The sequence below is a fragment of the Myotis lucifugus genome, unplaced genomic scaffold, assembly GCF_000147115.1.
Source record: "Myotis lucifugus unplaced genomic scaffold, Myoluc2.0 scaffold_86, whole genome shotgun sequence".
In the NCBI taxonomy this organism is placed as follows: Eukaryota; Metazoa; Chordata; class Mammalia; order Chiroptera; family Vespertilionidae; genus Myotis; species Myotis lucifugus.
Genome location: NW_005871134.1, coordinates 1,341,686 through 1,360,199, shown reverse-complemented (window position 1 = coordinate 1,360,199; position 18,514 = coordinate 1,341,686). Strand labels below are relative to the sequence as shown.

General features: G+C 40.0%; 1 protein-coding gene across 1 annotated transcript in view; it reads left to right on the top strand.

Annotated features, from left to right (window-relative positions):
• INTS4 (integrator complex subunit 4) overlaps positions 1-18,514 on the top strand; it is a 68,826-nt gene that overhangs the window by 24,610 nt on the left and 25,702 nt on the right. Inside the window, 5 exon segments of the mRNA XM_006091064.3 lie at positions 1,913-2,165; positions 4,352-4,494; positions 9,606-9,721; positions 11,997-12,130; positions 13,051-13,208. Of these exon segments, the coding sequence (XP_006091126.1) occupies positions 1,913-2,165; positions 4,352-4,494; positions 9,606-9,721; positions 11,997-12,130; positions 13,051-13,208 (804 nt within the window).

Sequence of the window (18,514 nt, the reverse complement as noted above, 5' to 3'; positions counted from 1 at the left end):
AGACATTCCCCAAGGGTACCAGACTACGAGAGGGCGCAACCCGGGCTGAGGGACACCCCTTCCCAGTGCACAAATTTCATGCACCGGGCCTCTAGTGACTACATAATAACAGTGCTCATTTACTGAGTGACTGCTATGTGTAAGTCATCGTATTGATTGATATGCACACAATGTCTCATTTAGTCTTCACAAAGTGTACCTTTTTTTTTTATATAGATCCTCATCAGAGGACATACCTAGAAGGAGGAAGGGAGGGAGGGGGGGGGAGAGAGAGAGAGAGAGAGAGAGAGAGAGAGAGATCGATTTGAGAGAGAAACATTGATCGGTTGCCTTTGGCACATTCCCAATGGGCTCGAACCAGCAACCTTTTGGTGCATGGGAGGATGCTTAACCATCTGAGCCACTCTGGCTGGGTGAAACAGTTCCCCCCTCCACGCCCCAACATAGCAAATTCCTTTTCTCTGCCCTGGATCCTTAAGGAGACTGTAATATACTTTCAGCACTCCAAAAAGTTCAGTAGAAATTGTTATTTACCTGCCTGTAGCCAGGCAGTACATGCAAAGTAAAACACCAAGTTTTTACTTTATGTTTCCAAGTTTTTGCTTGGAATTTTATCATCTCTGGTCTCATGCTGATAGGAGTTTCTGTGTGATTCCTCTGATAGAGTTGCAAGAGTTACACATGAATCAATGTGGTATAATAGATAAAGCCCTGGGAAGAAAAGCCAGCAATTAACATATTCAGGTCCATTTCTGGCTTTCTTTGTAATTAGCAATTTCACATTTAAATTACATTTTTTGTGAAGTGGAGCAAATTCTTCTCTTCTCATTAGAAGGAGGAATTCATAACTACCAAGAAAAATCTGAGTCATCTCCCATCAGTGTATTAACTCTGCTTTTAAAGTGTCTAGAAACATTTCTTACACAAAAACAACTTATATTTGTGAGTTTTAACCACAATTTGAGTGGTTTTCTTTTCTTTTTTGAAACTGTACATTGTGTTGTAGAGCCATGGGGGAACCACTGCAACAAAATGAGCATCTATAAAAGTCTAGTGAGCATTGTCTGTAGCTTCCTCATCTCTGTATCCCGGCACTTAGCACAGAGCCTGGCATGTCTTACATGTTCAGGAGACATTGTTAGTGAAGGAACGAAGGGCTTCCTAGACTCAGTAACCTCACTGTTACATGTTCTGAGCATTCCAAGAGTAGAAGACATGGCTCTATTTTCAAGGTGCTTACAAGACCTGGCGATAGCTAATGTTGAGCTTTTAACATATGCCAGGAGGTGTGTTATCTGCTTTACTTACATCATGTCATTCAGTCATTCTAACTGCTCTGTAAGGAAATGAGTATTATCTCCATTGAACAGGTGAGAAAATTGAGGTGCTAAAGTTCACCTCCAAGTTTATGGAGGGATTATTCTTCACAGTTCACTGTGTGATCCCTATCATTCCAGAGCATCTACCTTTAGCCACTATATAATGCTAGTCTATATAACAACAGACCTGGGTACTAGTCTTATCTCTCCTCTGACTTTGAGGCAAGTTAATGCCCTTTGTTGAATCTTATCTCTAAAATGAGAATAATGGTATCTAACATGTTTTAATAAAATATTATTTTGGCTGCCTTTTTAAAAAAAAACACAAAACTTTACTGTAGTTGAAATACTGAGATAAATAAAAACTTAGTTTTCAAGAAGTTCAGTTAATGGAGACAGATGTGTAACTCGATCACAAGTCTGCACAGTCGAGATCTAAACCTTAGTCCCTGTGACACCAACATTCATGCCTTTAGGTTGAAGTGAAGGTGGAAGCTGAACCTGTGAGCATGGAGATCTCCCAGAGTTTTTAGGGTGAGAGGAGTAGAAAGCAAAAGGCAGAACTGAATGAGAAGGAATCCTTGGATTTTTTCCCATGGCTCTTAATTTGATACGCAGTTGTATTTGTCTCTTTGTCTAGAGGTCCGCATTGCTGCTGTGGAGGCTCTCTGCATGCTGGCTCAGTCTTCATCCTCTTTTGCTGAGAAGTGCCTTGATTTCCTGGTTGACATGTTTAATGATGAAATTGAGGAAGTTCGTCTACAGTCCATACATACCATGAGAAAAATCTCCAACAATATCACCCTCCGAGAGGATCAGCTAGACACTATCCTGGGTGTATTAGAGGTGAGCGGTCACAGTTTATTACTCATTTCTTCATCAGTACTTATGGGGCACCACTTCTTGTTTATTTTTAACCAGGCATTCTGCTGGGTTTTGGTGATATGATAAAGTACAGGTAGCACAGTTCTGCCTTCTCATCACACAACTCCACCAAGATGGAGGAGACTGATGTTAAACAGGAAATTCGAACAAAGCTTAGTGTTGTTGTGATCAGGAAAGGACAGGGCTCCCTGGGAATACAGAGAGTATCTAACCTGAATTGTCTAAGGTAAGGTTGGGAAGCTAGGGAAGAAAGAAGGAATGTAGTGGACACTTGAAGGAGGAATAGAACTTAATGAGGCATTTTCTAAGGAAGGAGTAGCACTGGTGGAAGAGTACAAGAGTACCAAACAGAAGGAGTAATGTCTAAAGATCCAGAGGTAAGAGTGGGTATGATATAGTCAATGAATTCATTGTAATTGCAGCATAGAGTTGAAGAGATGGAGGAGAGGAGGGAAGCGGCTATAGATAAGGCAGGGACTAAATAATGAAGAATTATTCTCAGCCTTTGATTTAATTCTTCTAGTGAGTCATAGGATATTACATCAGGAAGGGATCTTAGGGGTCAGTTTATTGAGCCCTGGAGTTTTACAGGAAAAAAGGTAATTTGTTTGATGTCACATAGCTAGTGCTTGGCTATGCCAGGATATAAACACAGATTTGCCTCCCAGGCATGGTTCTTGGATTATTTTTGTAAAGTATCTGGATTTTATTTGTAAGTACTGAAGTTTTTCAAGATATTAGTAAATTTAATTTGGCCTCTGGCTTTCTTTCTTTCTTTTTTTTTCAGATATTGTGAAAGGGATAATAATTTGATATTTAGTCATTAGCACTTGTTACAGACTTCTGCTACATAAACAGACTGACTGGATGCTTTGATTTTGAAATTCTCTATTCTCTATTATTCTCTCAGTTTTTTAGTACTTCTATTAAGATTTTTCCTGAGTTATCTTTATTTATAATTTTTCGTAGTTTTTTTCCTAAGAAGATAAATTTATATTCTGTAGATTGTTCTCCATGGATAGTCTCTATAATGTGCTCCTCCTTTTCTTTCAGCTTTTTCCCCATCATTTCTCACCTTGAACTTTATGCAGTAGTCACTCCACTAATCATCATGCTTCTCTTCACTATTTTGCCTTCACTGTAATTTTCCCCCCTCTGCCTACAAAACTGCCACTTTTCACCTGACAGACGAGCTTATTCCCAGGACCTACGTTAGGCAACATATCTGGAAAGCCTTCTCTGACTAACCCCCCACCTCCCACATGGGCTAAATAGCACTTCTCTGTATTTTTATAACACCCTGTGATATTTATCAGTATGTTTCCAGCTTTTAAATTCTTTTTTCTTAAATAAATACTTATTGATTTCAGAGAGGAAGGGAGAGGGAGCGAGAGAGAGAAACATCAGTGATGAGAGAGAATCATCGATTGGCTGCCTCCTGCACGCCCCACACTGGGGGGTCAAGCCCACAACCCAGGCATGTATCCTGACCAGGTATTGAACTGTGACCTCTTGGTTCACAGGTCAGTGCTCAACCACTGTGTCACACCGACCAGGCTGTTGGTGACCTTTTTTAATCATTTTAGTGAGATTGAGTAGGAAATGGGGAGGAAAGAGGCCACTTCCCTGACGTCATCTTGTCTGCTCTCTCTGTTTACTCTGCACTAGCTACACTGGTTTCCTTGCTATTTTTCAAACATGTTTCCACCTCATGGCCTTTATGTGTGCTGTTCCCTTTGATTATCTGGTGTTAAATGCCCCACCTAACCCAGCACTCTTTCCCTTAACCTGCTTTATAGTTTCTTCGTAATACTTAACACTATCTGGCCTATGTATATTGCCTTTGCATTAGAATGAAGCTCCGGAGAGCAGGGATTTGATTATAATTACTGCTGTATCTCCAGCTTTTGGTACTTAGTAGGAGCTTGATAAATGTTTGGCTGTTTACTAAGTGCTCAGTAAATGTAGAATGTATAAACAAATGAATAAACAAATGAATTAATTCTTCAAATCTCAGTTCATATGTCACTTCTGTCTTCTCAACTACCAGCCTCTCCCTGTCCTGTACTGTCATTGTAACTTATACACTTCTCCATAACACCTAATTCATAGTGACTGCTAATAGTAATACTGTCTTTTTTTTAAAGGATTCATCCAGGGATATTAGGGAGGCTCTTCATGAACTCTTATGCTGTGCTAATGTTTCAACCAAAGAAGGGATTCATCTTGCACTGGTGGAGCTGCTGAAAAATTTAACCAAGTACCCTACTGATAGGGATTCCATATGGAAGTAAGGAATTTTTTGTGCATTTGCTCACTGAGTCAAATAACGTGGTAGATATACAGTCTTGATATTATTCACTAGAGGCCCCGTGCATGAAATTTGTGCACGGATAGGGTCCCTAGTGGCTGTCGGCCAGGACCTCACTTCCCCTGGCTGCCTGGGCCTCCCTTCCCCCAACTGCCTGCCGCCACCAGCCAGGGCCTCCCTTCCTGTGGTTGGCCAGCCAGCCTCGCCCCCTGGTCAAACTCCCGGTTGAACTCCTGGTCAAGGGGACAATTTGCATATTAAGCTTTTATTATACAGTGGGGCCTTAACTTACGAGTTTAATTCATTCCGAGACCGAACTTGTTAAGGAGCTCATTAAGGAGTTCGTTAACTCAAATTACTCTATCAACTCAATGCAAAAAATCGGCTGAGAGACAGCTGGTATCTCAAAAAACTCGTTAGTCAGGATACTCGTAAGTCAAGGCCCCACTGTATAAGATTGGATCATCATAGATTGAGGATATGGCTATCCATTTTGCCTTAAATTTACAAACCTGATTCAACTTAACTAAACTCTCGGGAGTCTGATTCCTAAATGGAATATTTTATTTTAGATTATTTATTCATTTGTCCATCCATCCACCTAGCAAATATATGCCTGCTATGTGCTTCCTATGTGCCAAACTCTGTGATAAGTGTTGGAAGTACAGAGGTGAGCTAATTAGATTTCCTTTTTCTCCTGTGTAGTGTTAATCACTGCTTTGTCCAGTTTAGATTTTGTACAGGATCACAACTATCATTGTAAAGATTAGAGGCAGGGCCGGCACTTGGTCTGCAGATTGAAAATCTCAGTCATTTCTCCCCTTGATTACCTCTAGCTTTATTGACTAGAATCAAACTGTTAACACTGTTCATGAATTGCTGTTTGAAGAACTACTTGCTTACATTTAATATAAAAATTAAATGAGTGTGCTTCCCTTCCACTCTCTCTAAAAATCAATGGAAAAAATATCCTTGGGTGAGGATTACCAACAACAAAAAAAAGTGTGTGCTCCACATATTTAAATGAGCTTATGTGATGAGATCATGCCAACTGTGTAGTTTCTTGATTTCCAGAAAAATTTATTACTAAGAGTAGAAAATGGTCGAATCAGGTACTTGAGAGAATGGTTTCATTCTTCCAAGAATAAAAGATACATTAAAAATTGAAAATACTGCCCTAGCCAGTTTGGCTCAGTGGATAGAGCGTTGTCCTGTGAACTGAAAGGTCCCAGGTTCGATTCCAGTCAAGGGCACATGTCCGGGTTGTGGGCTTGGTCCCCAGTGGGGGACTTGCAGGAGGCAGCTGATCCATGATTCTCTCTCATCATGGATGTTTCTATCTCTCCCTCTTCCTTCCACTCTGAAATCAGTAAAAATATATTTAAAAAAAAAAAAGGAAAACCAGCCTGGCGAGTGAGTGTGGCTCAGTGGTTGAGTGTCAACCTATGAACCACGAGGTCACAGTTTGATTCCTGGTCAGGGCACATGCCTGGGTAGGGGCTCGGTCCCCAGTAGGGGGTGTGCAGGAGGCAGCTGATCAGTGATTCTCTTTCATCATTGATGTTTCTATCTCTCTCTTCCCTTCTCCTTTCCTCTCTGAAATCAATAAAAAATATATATTAAAAAAAAATACCAGAGAGTTCTTGTTCTAGATAACACTTTTTTTTAAAATCCTCACCCAAGGATATTTTTCCATTGATTTTTTAAAGAAAATGGAAAGCAGTAGGAGAGAGATAGACAAACATTGATGTGAGACACATCGACTGGTTGTCTCCTGCACGTGCCCTGATCAGGGCCAGGGATTGAACCTGCAACCGAGATATATGCCCTTGACCATAATTGAACCCAGGACCCTTTAGTCTGCAAGGTTGACACTCTATCCACTGAGCCAAACCAGTGAGAGCTAGGTAATATTTTTGATATCTGGTTATTTGTTTTGCTGTTTCTTCATGTTTGTTCAGTCCAGTTCAGCTCAATTCGATATACATATGTTGATTGTCTTCAAGGAGCACTCATCATTTGGTGTGTGGGGTTGGGGTAGGGAGAAATACCTATGTCAGTATCTGTACTTTTTTGGGGACACAGTAGGAATTCATTCTGCTTGATGGAAGGGATTGTTATATAGTGTTTAGCAGTTTATTCTTCTTGCCTTAAAATAAGATTTGTGGTTATTTGGTTCACCCAGAATATTTATGGCAAGACTGTCTTTATTGATATTTGTAGACAGAAAACTCCTTCACCTTAAAGTGCTCCAAAAGATTTTGGAGTGACCTAATTATCACTTGATTTTTTTTCATCTTTCCTCATGAATGGTGATGCAAGCAAACCCAGGTTCCTCTGTCTGCCACAACGAAAGACAAACTCTTGAGACAGGTGCTGGTGAAAAAGGAAAGATGTTTATTTGAATGCCGGCATCTCGAGAAGATGGGGGACTTTTCCAGTCCTCAAAAAGCCACCTTAATAATCTCAATGCAGGCAGAGGCTTTTGTAAAGATGGAGATGGAAAGTGTAACAGAGATCGGGGAGGGGAATGGGAAGCGCAGCTCTGAGAAGGGGGGTCATTGGAAAGGGAGAAGGGCTGAGGGACTGGGAATATGTCACTTCTCAAGCTTCCTCTCCTCATTTTGGAACTTTCTTCAAACAAGAATTTGTAGATTTACTGTGGACACCTGTGGATCTTCATGGCTGGTGCCAAGCAGCCCTTTCTCCCCTGGAACTTCTTTAAGCTGTAAAAAAGGGTAGATAAAGAATTAAAACACAGGGCTTTATTTACACACTTCAAGAAAACAGAGGGGTGGCTGCAGCCTTGAGAAAAGGTAAAATACACAGCCTTTATTTCTTAACTGAAATGTTAAGTCAAGGTTACAGTGGTTTATTTAAAATATCAAAAAAGAATGTGATAAAAGAGTGAAGGGATAGTCACAGTGGCATGTTTTTAAGACACTGCTAAAGATGGGTACATAAATGAAAGTTTTGAATTATATGTTTGTTGTGTTTATATACCTTTAGGGTATTCATAAAAAATGCTTATTGAACACATGTTATAACCCAGTCACTGTGTTAGGTGCTGTGGAGATTTAAAAACGGATTCATCTCAGCCCTAGCCAGTTTGGCTCAGGGGATAAAGTGTCAGCCTGCGGACTGAAGGTTCCCGGGTTCAATTCCCGTCAAAGGCATGTACCTTGGTTGCAGGCTCCTCCCTAGCCTGGCTCCTGGTCGGGCATGTGCAGGAGGCAACCAGTTGATGTGTTTCTCTCACATCGATGTTTCTGTCTTTACCTCTCTCTCCCACTCTCCCTAAAAATCAATGGAAAAATATCCTCGGGTGAAGATTAACAACAACAACAAAAAAAACAAAATTGGATTCATCTCAGAAACCTAGCCTTCAAAATAGCAAGTAGGGAGAGAAGAAAGAAATGTGTAGATAGGGAGGTGGATGAGGTAGTAAAACATATTACAAGTCAGACTTGAAGTCTAGAGAGGCCCAGACACTTAAGGGTCTCTGAGGGGACCCAATTAATAACTCTTGTATTCTCCACCTGGGATCTGAATAGAAAGAGATAAAATAAAAGAGTGGTACCTGGAAGCCAAACTACAACCTTTACAAAGTCCCCTTAGGCATAGCGAGTAAAAGCCCTGAGAGAGGTCAGAAAATCAGTGAAGTGCGTTGTTTCCACATAGAAGGAAAAACAGGACTAGGGAAAAGTTTACTAACAGTGTCAAGTGTTTTAAATGTGATGCCTTTCGTATCCCATATATCCACGAATTTGTTAATGGTGTTTGTTTTCTTTCTTTTGCCAGTCTGCCTATTCTCCAGTCCCTGGTGAAATCCATTTTCTTTGTGATACTTTCTCTTATCATAGTAATTTCTTCTACCTTTGATTTATTTTTCAATTCATTACACTTTTTAAACCAGACTTAACAAATAAAAAATAATAAAAATGCATAATTTCCAGCACACATGTAGTTCTTTAAAAAAAATTTTTTTTAATATGTTCTTACTGATTTTTAGAGAAGAAGGAGAGGGATAGAAAGATAGAAACATCAATCAGCTGCCTCCTGCATGCCCCACACTGGGGAGGGAGCCAGCAACCCAGGCATGTGCCCTGACTGGGAATCGAACCAGCGACCTCTTGGTTCATGAGTTGACACTCAACTACTAGGCCACACTTGTAGTTCTTGATAGTTTATAAAGGACCTTAATGTAGTCATAATAGTTAACTGATAGCCAATTAATAGCTAATTAATAGCCAATTGATTTCTTATTTTATGACAGACCAGAGTCCTGGTGCACGGATTCGTGTACCAGTGCGGTGCCTCCACCTGTACTCTGGGGATCAGGCTGAAACTGGCTCTCTGACATCCTTTGAGGGGTCCCGGATTGTGAGAGGGCACAGGCCAGGCTGTGGGACCCCACTGGTGCACGATTGGGGCTGGGGAGGGACCGCGGGAGGGCTCCAGGGTGTGTCCAGCTGGTCTCGCCCAGTCCCAATCAGCTGGACCCCAGCAGCAAGCTAATCTGCCGGTTGGAGCGTCTGCCCCCTGGTGGTCAGTGCATGTCATAGCAACTGGTTGAGTGGTCGAACGAAGGGTTGGACACAGCATATTGGGCTTTTATTATATAGGATACCTAAGAAGCTCTCCAGCAGACTTCCATTCACCAGAACTGGATTAGTTGGTTACTTGCAAACCAGTCACTGGAAAATATGGATGGGGTTGCTATGATGGGTTTATTAGACCAATTGTGGTTGAGCCCTTGGGCTGGGCCTGCCTTCTCTGAGCACTTTGCTATCTACCTTATACCTGAGTAAAATCAGGGTTCTCTTGGCAAGGAAGATGGGGGAAATGGTTGTTAAGTAACCAGTAGTAATAGCAGCTATATCAGCTCTTTTGTCTTCATAATAACCAAATTTTTAGACAAATTAACTGAGTTTTAGAATAATTGAATGACTTGTCTGAAGTCATAGAAGGAGCAAAACTAGGTGGTTGAGAATTTTTAATTCTGAATCAGGCTTTCTGATTCGAAATCCTAGTACTTTGAAAAGCATTTATTAACTTACTAATGTGGGCTCTCATTTTGTTTATTTCAGATGCCTGAAGTTTCTGGGAAGTCGACATCCAACCCTGGTGCTTCCCTTGGTTCCAGAGCTCCTGAGCACCCACCCGTTTTTTGACACAGCTGAACCAGACATGGATGATCCAGCATGTATCCTCTGTGCTTAGGACAGACCCTGCTGACTTGGCAGGGAATTCTAGCATCTTTTCCTGTAGTGTAGCTTAGGTGGTCTGAGTTTTATTTTTTTTTCATTTCTTTTAGATAAGAGTATATCCTGAGGTAGCCTAGCCTGGAGGTTATTCTCAGCTTTCTTGATTTCACAGTAATTGCCCTTTGCCATTTAATACAAATAATTTTTACACCATTTATCAAACACCTGCTATATTCCACATACCATGTAAATGCTTTATACATGTTATCAATGATCTTCCAAACAACCGTGGAAGGAGGTATTATTCCCAGCTTACAGATGAGAAAACTGAAGCTCAGAGAGGCTAAGTAACTCTCCAAGCATTAAATCCGGGATTCGCAGTCAGCTACCTTTGGTTTAAAGCCTATGGACTTTCCCCTATGTCAGTGATGGCGAACCTTTTGAGCTTGGCGTGTCAGCATTTTGAAAAACCCTAACTTAACTCTGGTGCCATGTCACATATAGAAATTTTTTTGATATTTGCAACCATAGTAAAATAAAGACTTATATATATTTTTAAATATATTTTATTGATTTTTTACAGAGAGGAAGGGAGAGGGATAGAGAGTTAGAAACATCGATCAGCTGCCTCTTGCACGCCCCCTACTGGGGATGTGCCCACAACCAAGGTACATGCCCTTGACCGGAATAGAACCTGGGACCCTTGAGTCCGCAGGCTGACGCTCTATCCACTGAGCCAAACCAGTTAGGACAAGACTTATATTTTTTATATTTATTGTATATATTTAAATGCCATTTAACAAAGAAAAATCAACCAAAAAAATGAGTTCGCGTGTCATAGGTTCGCCATCACTGCCCTGTGTCTTATTGCGTGTTTAATTTGATATGCAGCCTGAATGAGTAGATGCAGCTGAGCTACTATTCTTCTGATACAAGTTCAATAGATTTGTGATTGCCATGGACAGCATGCCGTGCAATTGGATTATTTTCCAGTCATGGGAATACATTTACATTAGTGCATTCATGCTCTCCCATGGTTCTTTTTACTCTATGCAAGACCATTGGTGAAGTTTAGGGATTTGATTTGAGCCCTCTTGCAATCCGGGACCCCTGGGGGGACGTCGGAGAGCTGGTTTCGGCCTGATCCCCGCAGGCTAGGCCAAGGGACTAGTGCATGAATCTGTGCACCAGGCCTCTAGTAAAAATATATTTAAAAAATATTAAAAAAACAACACACATTTTTTTTTTCTTTACAGAGAGGAAGGGAGAGGGATAGAGAGCCGGAAACATCCATGAGAGAGAAACATCGATCAGCCGCCTCCTGCACACCTCCTACTGGGGATGTGCTGGCAACTCCATCAAGTAAATGAAGTATAAGTTGTATAGTTATTCTCCTGGTTTGGGATATTTAAGTTATTTCTGATTATTTGCTATTATAAATGCTTCTGTGCTATCTTATTATTTACTTAGAATAGATTTAAGATGTGGAATTATTCAACATTCATAAGACACTTACTATCTAGTACCAAATTATTATCCAAAGGGATTGTGCCATTATATACTTTAGTAGCCAATGTACCAAAAGTTTTCATTTATTAGTATTCTCAACAGCATCAGGCATTATTATTATTGTTGTTGTTATTATTATTATTATTATTATTATTATTGGCCTGGTGCACGAATTCGTGCATGGGTGGGGTCCCTCAGCTTGGTTGCGATCAGGGCTGGCCGGCCAGGGGGAGCGACTGAGGGAGGTTGGCTGGCCGGGGGAGGGACTGCGGGAGGTTGGCCAGCCATGGAAAGTTGGTTGTGGGAGCGCACTGACCACCAGGGGGCAGCTCCTGTGTTGAGCGTCTGCCCCCTAGTGTTCAGTGCGTGTCATAACCAGTTGACTGATCGTTCGGTTGTTTGGTTGCTATCTTGAAGTTTTTCACTTCTTTTGCCAATTTCTTATTTTTTATTGTTTGCTTGTTTATTTTTTTTAATCTTTATTGTTGAAAGTATTACATAGGTCCTTTTTACCCCACTAACCTCTTCCAGCCCTCTCCTGCCCCTTCTGCCCCCCAGGCCCTCACCACAGGCATTATTTTTTAAAACTTTTGGTAATTGGGACAATATGGAGTAGGATAATCTGTCTCTGTTTGAATTTGCATTTCTGTATTAGAAAATTGTAGTCACTTAGTGGGAATTTCGGGGCGGGAAGTGGGGACACTAGATTCTGGCCAAACTCACCCTTTTGTACCTCCAGGCTTACTTAACTCACTCATCCATCAGACATTGCAGTTTTGGTTCTTATCTTCAATGCTGCTAAAAGCTGCCCAACAATGCCAGCATTGTTCTCGGACCATACCTTCAGGCACTATGCCTACCTCCGGGACAGTCTTTCTCATCTTGTTCCTGCCTTGAGGGTATGTTGAAAAAACATCTTTTGTCCTTGTTTTTAGTTTTTGGTCCTTTGTGGTTATTAAATAATAGAAAACAGACTATAGTCTCTGAAAAAGGATTCATTCATGCTCTTTCTCTCATGAGCTCTATCCCATTGTTTTGTACTTTTGCTTCTCACCTTTTTTTAAATGTTCTTAGGTTATTGATTATGTTATATCAGGCTCAGTTGGTTAGAGCATCAGACCGATACACCAAGGTCGCAGGTCCTGGTCAGGGCACATACAAAAATCAACCAACGAAGCATAAATAAGTGGAACAACAAACCGATGTTTCTCTCTGAAATCTATAGTAATAAAAATGTAATATGCTAATTAGACCAGTCGTCCTTCTGGATGACCTTCCAGATGAAGCCGGGGCTGCGTGGGAAGCCTGGGTCCTGGGTGCTGGAGGGAAGCCAGTGCCGGCAGCTGGGAGAAGGAAGGCCTACTCTTGTATGAATTTTGTGCATCGGACCTCTAGTCAATAAATAAATGAGAAAAAAAAATTTTTAATTAGGCCAAATTAAAGTTGGACTTAATGCAGTAAAATAGTTTGGTCTTGATTTGGCTCTGATAAAAATGAGAGTGATTATAAATAAATAAATAAATAAATAAATAAATAATAAAGTAAATGTGGGAACATTAATTTTTAGTCCTATTTCTATGGTTAGCCCATTTATTTCAGTTAGTAATGGAAAATAATAATATACTATTCTCTCTTTCTCCTTGCAGCTTGTGGCTATTTCGTTTCCTCTCCTCTTTCCCTTTCTCCCACTGAAGCTGGGGAAGGGGAGAAAGGTTATTTATAGAATTCCGTAGCTTTTTGTTCCTTTTCCTTTATTTGGCTCACTTTTTTTCTGGTTATTTTGTTTCGAAAAGTTTATAACCTGACTATGTTTGCTTAGTTATCAGGTAGAAAACTTGTGTCATCAGCTGTTTCCCCCAATATCACGCCTCATGAGGATCCTTCCCATCAGTTCCTGCAGCAGAGCCTTGAAAGAGTGTACAGTCTTCAGCACCTGGACCCTCAGGGAACCCAGGAGCTGCTAGAGTTCACCATCAGGTGAGATAATCGTCCCTTTCCTTTGACAGTTAACATTGTTGTTCTGCTCTGCTTGACTGTTTTGATTTCCAGTGTTGGTTACATGACCACCAAACCAGTATTACATAAATGTTAAGGGTCTTCTTTAAGGAGTAAATAAAAAAAGATAAACATATGAATAATAAAATGGTAATAAATACATATCTATCAATAATCGAATCTAAAAAACATAATAAATGAATAAGCAGAACAGAAACAGATTCATAGATACAAAGAACATTTTGATGGTTGTCAGATAGGAGAAGGTTTGGGGGATGAGTGAAGATGGTGAAGGGATTAGAAGTACAAGTTGGTTGTTAATAGTCATGGGGATGTAAAGTATAGTGTGGGGAATATAGTCAATAATTTTGTGGTAACTATCTATGGTGTCAGGTGGGTATGGGATTTATCAGGATGGTCACTATAATGTCTGATCACTGGGTTGTACAACTGAAACTAATATAATATTGTATGTTAACTATAATAAAAAAATTTTTTGTTGTTGTTAATCTTCACCCTAGGATATTTTTCCATTGATTTTTAGAGTGGAAGGGTAGGGGAGAGACAGAGAGAGAGAAACACCAATGTGAGACACATCTATTGGTTGCCTCCCACACACCCCAACTGGGAATAGGGCCTGCAAAAGAGGTACTTGCCCTTGACCAGAATCGAACCCCAGGACCCTTCAGTCTGCGGGTCAATGCTCTATCCACTCAGCCAATCTGGCTAGGATGAAAAATAATATATATATATTTTTAACTCTTTTTAAAAAATATATATATTTTATTGATTTTTTACAGAGAGGAAGGGAGAGGGATAGAGAGTTAGAAACACCGGTGAGAGAGAAACATCGATCAGCTGCCTCCTGCACACTCCCTACTGGGGATGTGCCCACAACCAAGGTACATGCCCTTGACCGGAATCGAACCTGGGACCCTTGAGTCTGCAGGCCGACGCTCTATCCACTGAGCCAAACTGGCTAGGGCAAAAATAATATTTTTTATAAAAAGAAAAGAAATACATTCTTTCCTTAGGAGACTTTTAAGAAATACCAACCCTAAAAACCATGGGATTTCTTTTTTTTAAAATATATTTTATTGATTTTTTACAGAGAGGAAGGGAGAGGGATAGAGAGTTAGAAACATCGATGAGAGAGAAACATCAATCAGCTGCCTCCTGCACACTCCCCACTGGGGATGTGCCCGCAACCAAGGTACATGCCCTTGACTGGAATCAAACCTGGGACCCTTGAGTCCGCAGGCCGATGCTCTATCCACTGAGCCAAACCGGTTAGGGCCCATGGGATTTCTTGATTAAATTTTTAAAATCCTTTTGCTGTGCATTGTTTCATGTCTCTAAGAAACAGTGCCTGTTTTGTAGCCTGGAAACTAGTCCAGTAATTAAAGAGGTGAAAATGAAATGTTTGTAGTTTGTAATCTGAGTGCAAGAATGAAGATAGCTTTTGAAAAATTATCAGCATTTTGTACTCATTTTGCATTTTCTAACATTCGTTGTTATTCCACCAAACTACTAAGAGATATTAATTGTAAATTTGATATTTAGAGATTGAAAGAAATGTTTAGTCATAAACATTTGATTTACACATCCAGTCTTTTTTACTATCTTTTAGCAGTGATTTCAAAATGAATGAATTCTGCTGCTTGTGTGAACTTTTTAAAGTTTTTTCCTTTCAATTGAATTTATTGGGGTTCCATTGATTAATAAAACTATATAGGTTTAAGGTGTACAGTTCTATAATACCTAACTGTATATTGTATTATGTTCACCATCCCAAGTCATGTCTCTTTCCATTCCATTTACCCACCACCCCCCTCTTTTACCCTCTCCTGCCTCCCCCCACTCCCTTTTCCCTCTGGTAATGACCATGTTGATGTCCGTCTATGAGGGTGTGGTTTTTTTTGTTGTTGTTGTTTTTTTGCTTAATCCTTTTACCTTTATTACCCAGCCCACTCCCTCCACCCCTGCTTCTGACAGCTATGAACCAGTTTCTATTTTGGGGTTTTTGGTTGTTTGATAATTTTGTTCATTAGATGTCACATATAAGTGAAATTATGTGGTACTTGACTTTCTCTGACTGGCTTCTTTCACTTAGTGTAATACTCTCCGAGTCCATCCATGCTGTTGCAAAGGCAAGATTTCCTTCTTTTTATGGCCGAGTAGTATTCCATTGTGTAGATGTACCACAGCTTTTTTATCCACTTATCTATTGGTGGGCATTTGGGCTGCTTTCATATCTTGGGTATTGTAAATAATGCAATGAACATAGAGGTGCATATATTCTTTTGAATCACTGTTTTGGGTTTCTTCAGATAAATCCCCAGAAATGGAATTACTGGATCATAAGGTAGTTCCATTTTTAATTTTTTGAGGACCCTCCATACTGCTTTCCACAGTGGCTGCACCAATCTGCATTCCCACCAATAGTACATGAGGGTTTTCCTTTCTCTACATTCTTACTAACACTTGTTGTTTGTTGATTTATTCATGAAAGCCATTCTGACAGGTATGAGGTAGTATCTCATTGTGCTTTTAATTTGCATTTTTCTGATGATTAGTGACAATGAGCACTTTTCATATGTCTATTGGCCATCTGTGTGTCCTCTTTGGAAAAGTGTTTATTCAGATCCTTTGCCCGTTTTTTCATTGGATTGTTTGTTTTTATGCCCGGGTTGTGGGCTCAATCCCTGGTGAGGGACATGTGGGAGGTGGCCGGTCTGTGTTTCTCTCTCATTGATGTTTCTATCTCTCTCACTCTCTTCCTTCCTCTTCTCAAAAACAAAAAACAAACAAACACAAAAAACAAACAAAAACACACACACACACACAAAAACAAGAGTTGTATAAGTTCTATTATTGGCAAATATGTTCTTCCATTCACTGGGTGGTCTTTTCATTTTGTTGATGGCTTCCTTTGCTGTGCAAAACCTTTTTAGTTTGATGTAGTCCGTTTGTTTATTTTTTCTTACCCAAGGAGACATATCAGAAAAAATGGTGCTACACAAAATGTTAGAGATTTTACTGCCTGGATTTTTGTGGTTTTGAGTCTAACATTTAATTATTTAATTCATATTGAGTTTGTTCTTGTATATGGTGTAAAAAGGTAGTCTAGTTTCATTTTTTTCACATATCTGTACAGTTTTCCCAACACTAATTATTGAATAAACTGTCTTTACCCCATTGTATTTTCATGCCTCCTTTGTCAAATATTGTCTTCTTTCTCAAGATTGCTGTGGCTGTTTGGGGTCTTTTATGGTTCCATGTAAATTTTTGGAATATTTGTTTCTATTTGGATAGGAATTGTGTTGAATCTCTAGATTGCTTTGGGTAATATGATCGTTTTAATGATGTTAATTCATGAACATGGTATATGGTTCCACATATTCATCTCTTCTCTAGTTTCTTTCTTCAGTGTCTTATAATTTTCCAAGTACAGGTCTTTTACATCCTTGGTTAAGTTTATTCCAAGGTTTGTTTGTTTTTATGTAATTGTAAATGGGATTATTTTCTTAGCTTCCCTTTCTGATAGTTCATTATTAGTATATAGAAGTGATACTGATTTCTGGGTATTTATTTTGTATCCTGCTACTTTACTGAATTCATTTATCAGTTCTAGTAGGGGTGTGTGTGTGTGTGTGTGTGTGTGTGTGTGTGTGTGTGTTTGGTGGAATCTTTAGGTTCTGTATATACAGTATCATGTCATCTGAAAATAATGAGTTTTCTTTCTTTTTAAATTTGTTTGCCTTTCATTTCTTCTTCTTGTCTGATTGCCGTGGCTAGGACTTCCAGAACAATGTTGAATAAAACCCAGTCTCTCATGACTCTAGTCTGCTCGGCCATCCCTCTGCTGGAATCCAGGGAGTGTGGCTACAAAGGAGATATTGTGCGTTGGCCCTTTAAGAGGTTGCTTGAGTTTCTAGTGGACTCCCCTCTCTCCCTGGCAGACAGAAACCCACTGCTTTTCACAGCCAGATGTTATATGGTGCCTCTCCCAGGCTCTGGCCTCTGGGCTGGGGAGCCTTATTTGGGCTTAAGATCCCACATTTATCAAGAGAAACCCCCTTGCAGCTGAGATATCCCTCTGGAACCACAGCTGCAGCCCATGGGAGCGGGACCTGCCCTTTTCACGTCTGTCGTTTCTGCCAGTCTCATTGTGGCTTCTTCTCTAAAACCGTGGTTATAAGACTTCTCTACAGCTCGTCTTCAATTGATTATTAAGGTTGAGTGTTGTATATTTTATTTGTGCTTTCAGTTTGGTCCTGGGAGAAAGTGAGTATAGCTTCTACCTTCTCGACTGCCATCTTGGACCCCACCCCATCCCTCTGTATAAACTTAAAAAAATTTTTTTTTCACAATCTGTTAACTTGTGTTCTAATATTTTTAAATGATACTTATTGCCATCATGTGGACTAAGGATTACTAAAGTGTGTGTTTCTTGAAGGGGCTCTTTTGTCCTGCCACATCACACCTCTGGAAATGTGGCTTACTATTTATCTGATTTTAAATCAGTTTTGGTCTCATTTGTATTTTATATAGTTCATAAATATATGAAAATATTTTAATAGGCAAGAAATAAATGAAATGCAATATGATATGGTTGAAAAAAAGACTTTTAGAGTTAGACCCGAGTTCATGGCCTGTTTTTTGCCACTTACTAATTCTGCGACCTCGGGCAAACCACTTAACTCTGGCCTTCATTTTTCTTCTCAGTGAAATGAGATAAATTGCAGTTCACATTGTAAGGATTACATGAGCTCAAATAAGTAAACTCCTAGTACAGTGCACAGAGGAGGTGCTCTTTGTAACCATTTTCAATAGAGTTCTTAGTCTCCCGATCAATATCTAAACTTGTTCTTGAGGATTGTGGGCATAAAGAGGTCCAGAGAGGAAGCACTGGGACATAGAGCATTTTGCTTTGTTCAGTAGGTCAGATTTCCCATAGCTAGTTGGGTTGCATCTTGTTCTGTGCAATTCAGAACAGTTGCTACAGTACAAGGGTCATAGAAGAACTTAACAATGGCGGCAGTCGGCTAATGTATAGTCAGCTGGCCAGTGTTCTCTGTAATTGTAACAGGAAGCAGAATCTTCATGGAGAGGAAATGGTTCCAAAGTAGAATGATTCAGGGCTGTCTTTGGTAAGAGAGACATTAGAGATGGGAAAAGGAGAGACCAGTTGGTCACCTTTAAAATAGCACTTTTCAAGTATGATTAGTTGGTACAGGGTCTTGACTTTTATTGTGCTGGATTCCCACAATGAGCAGGCTCTCCAG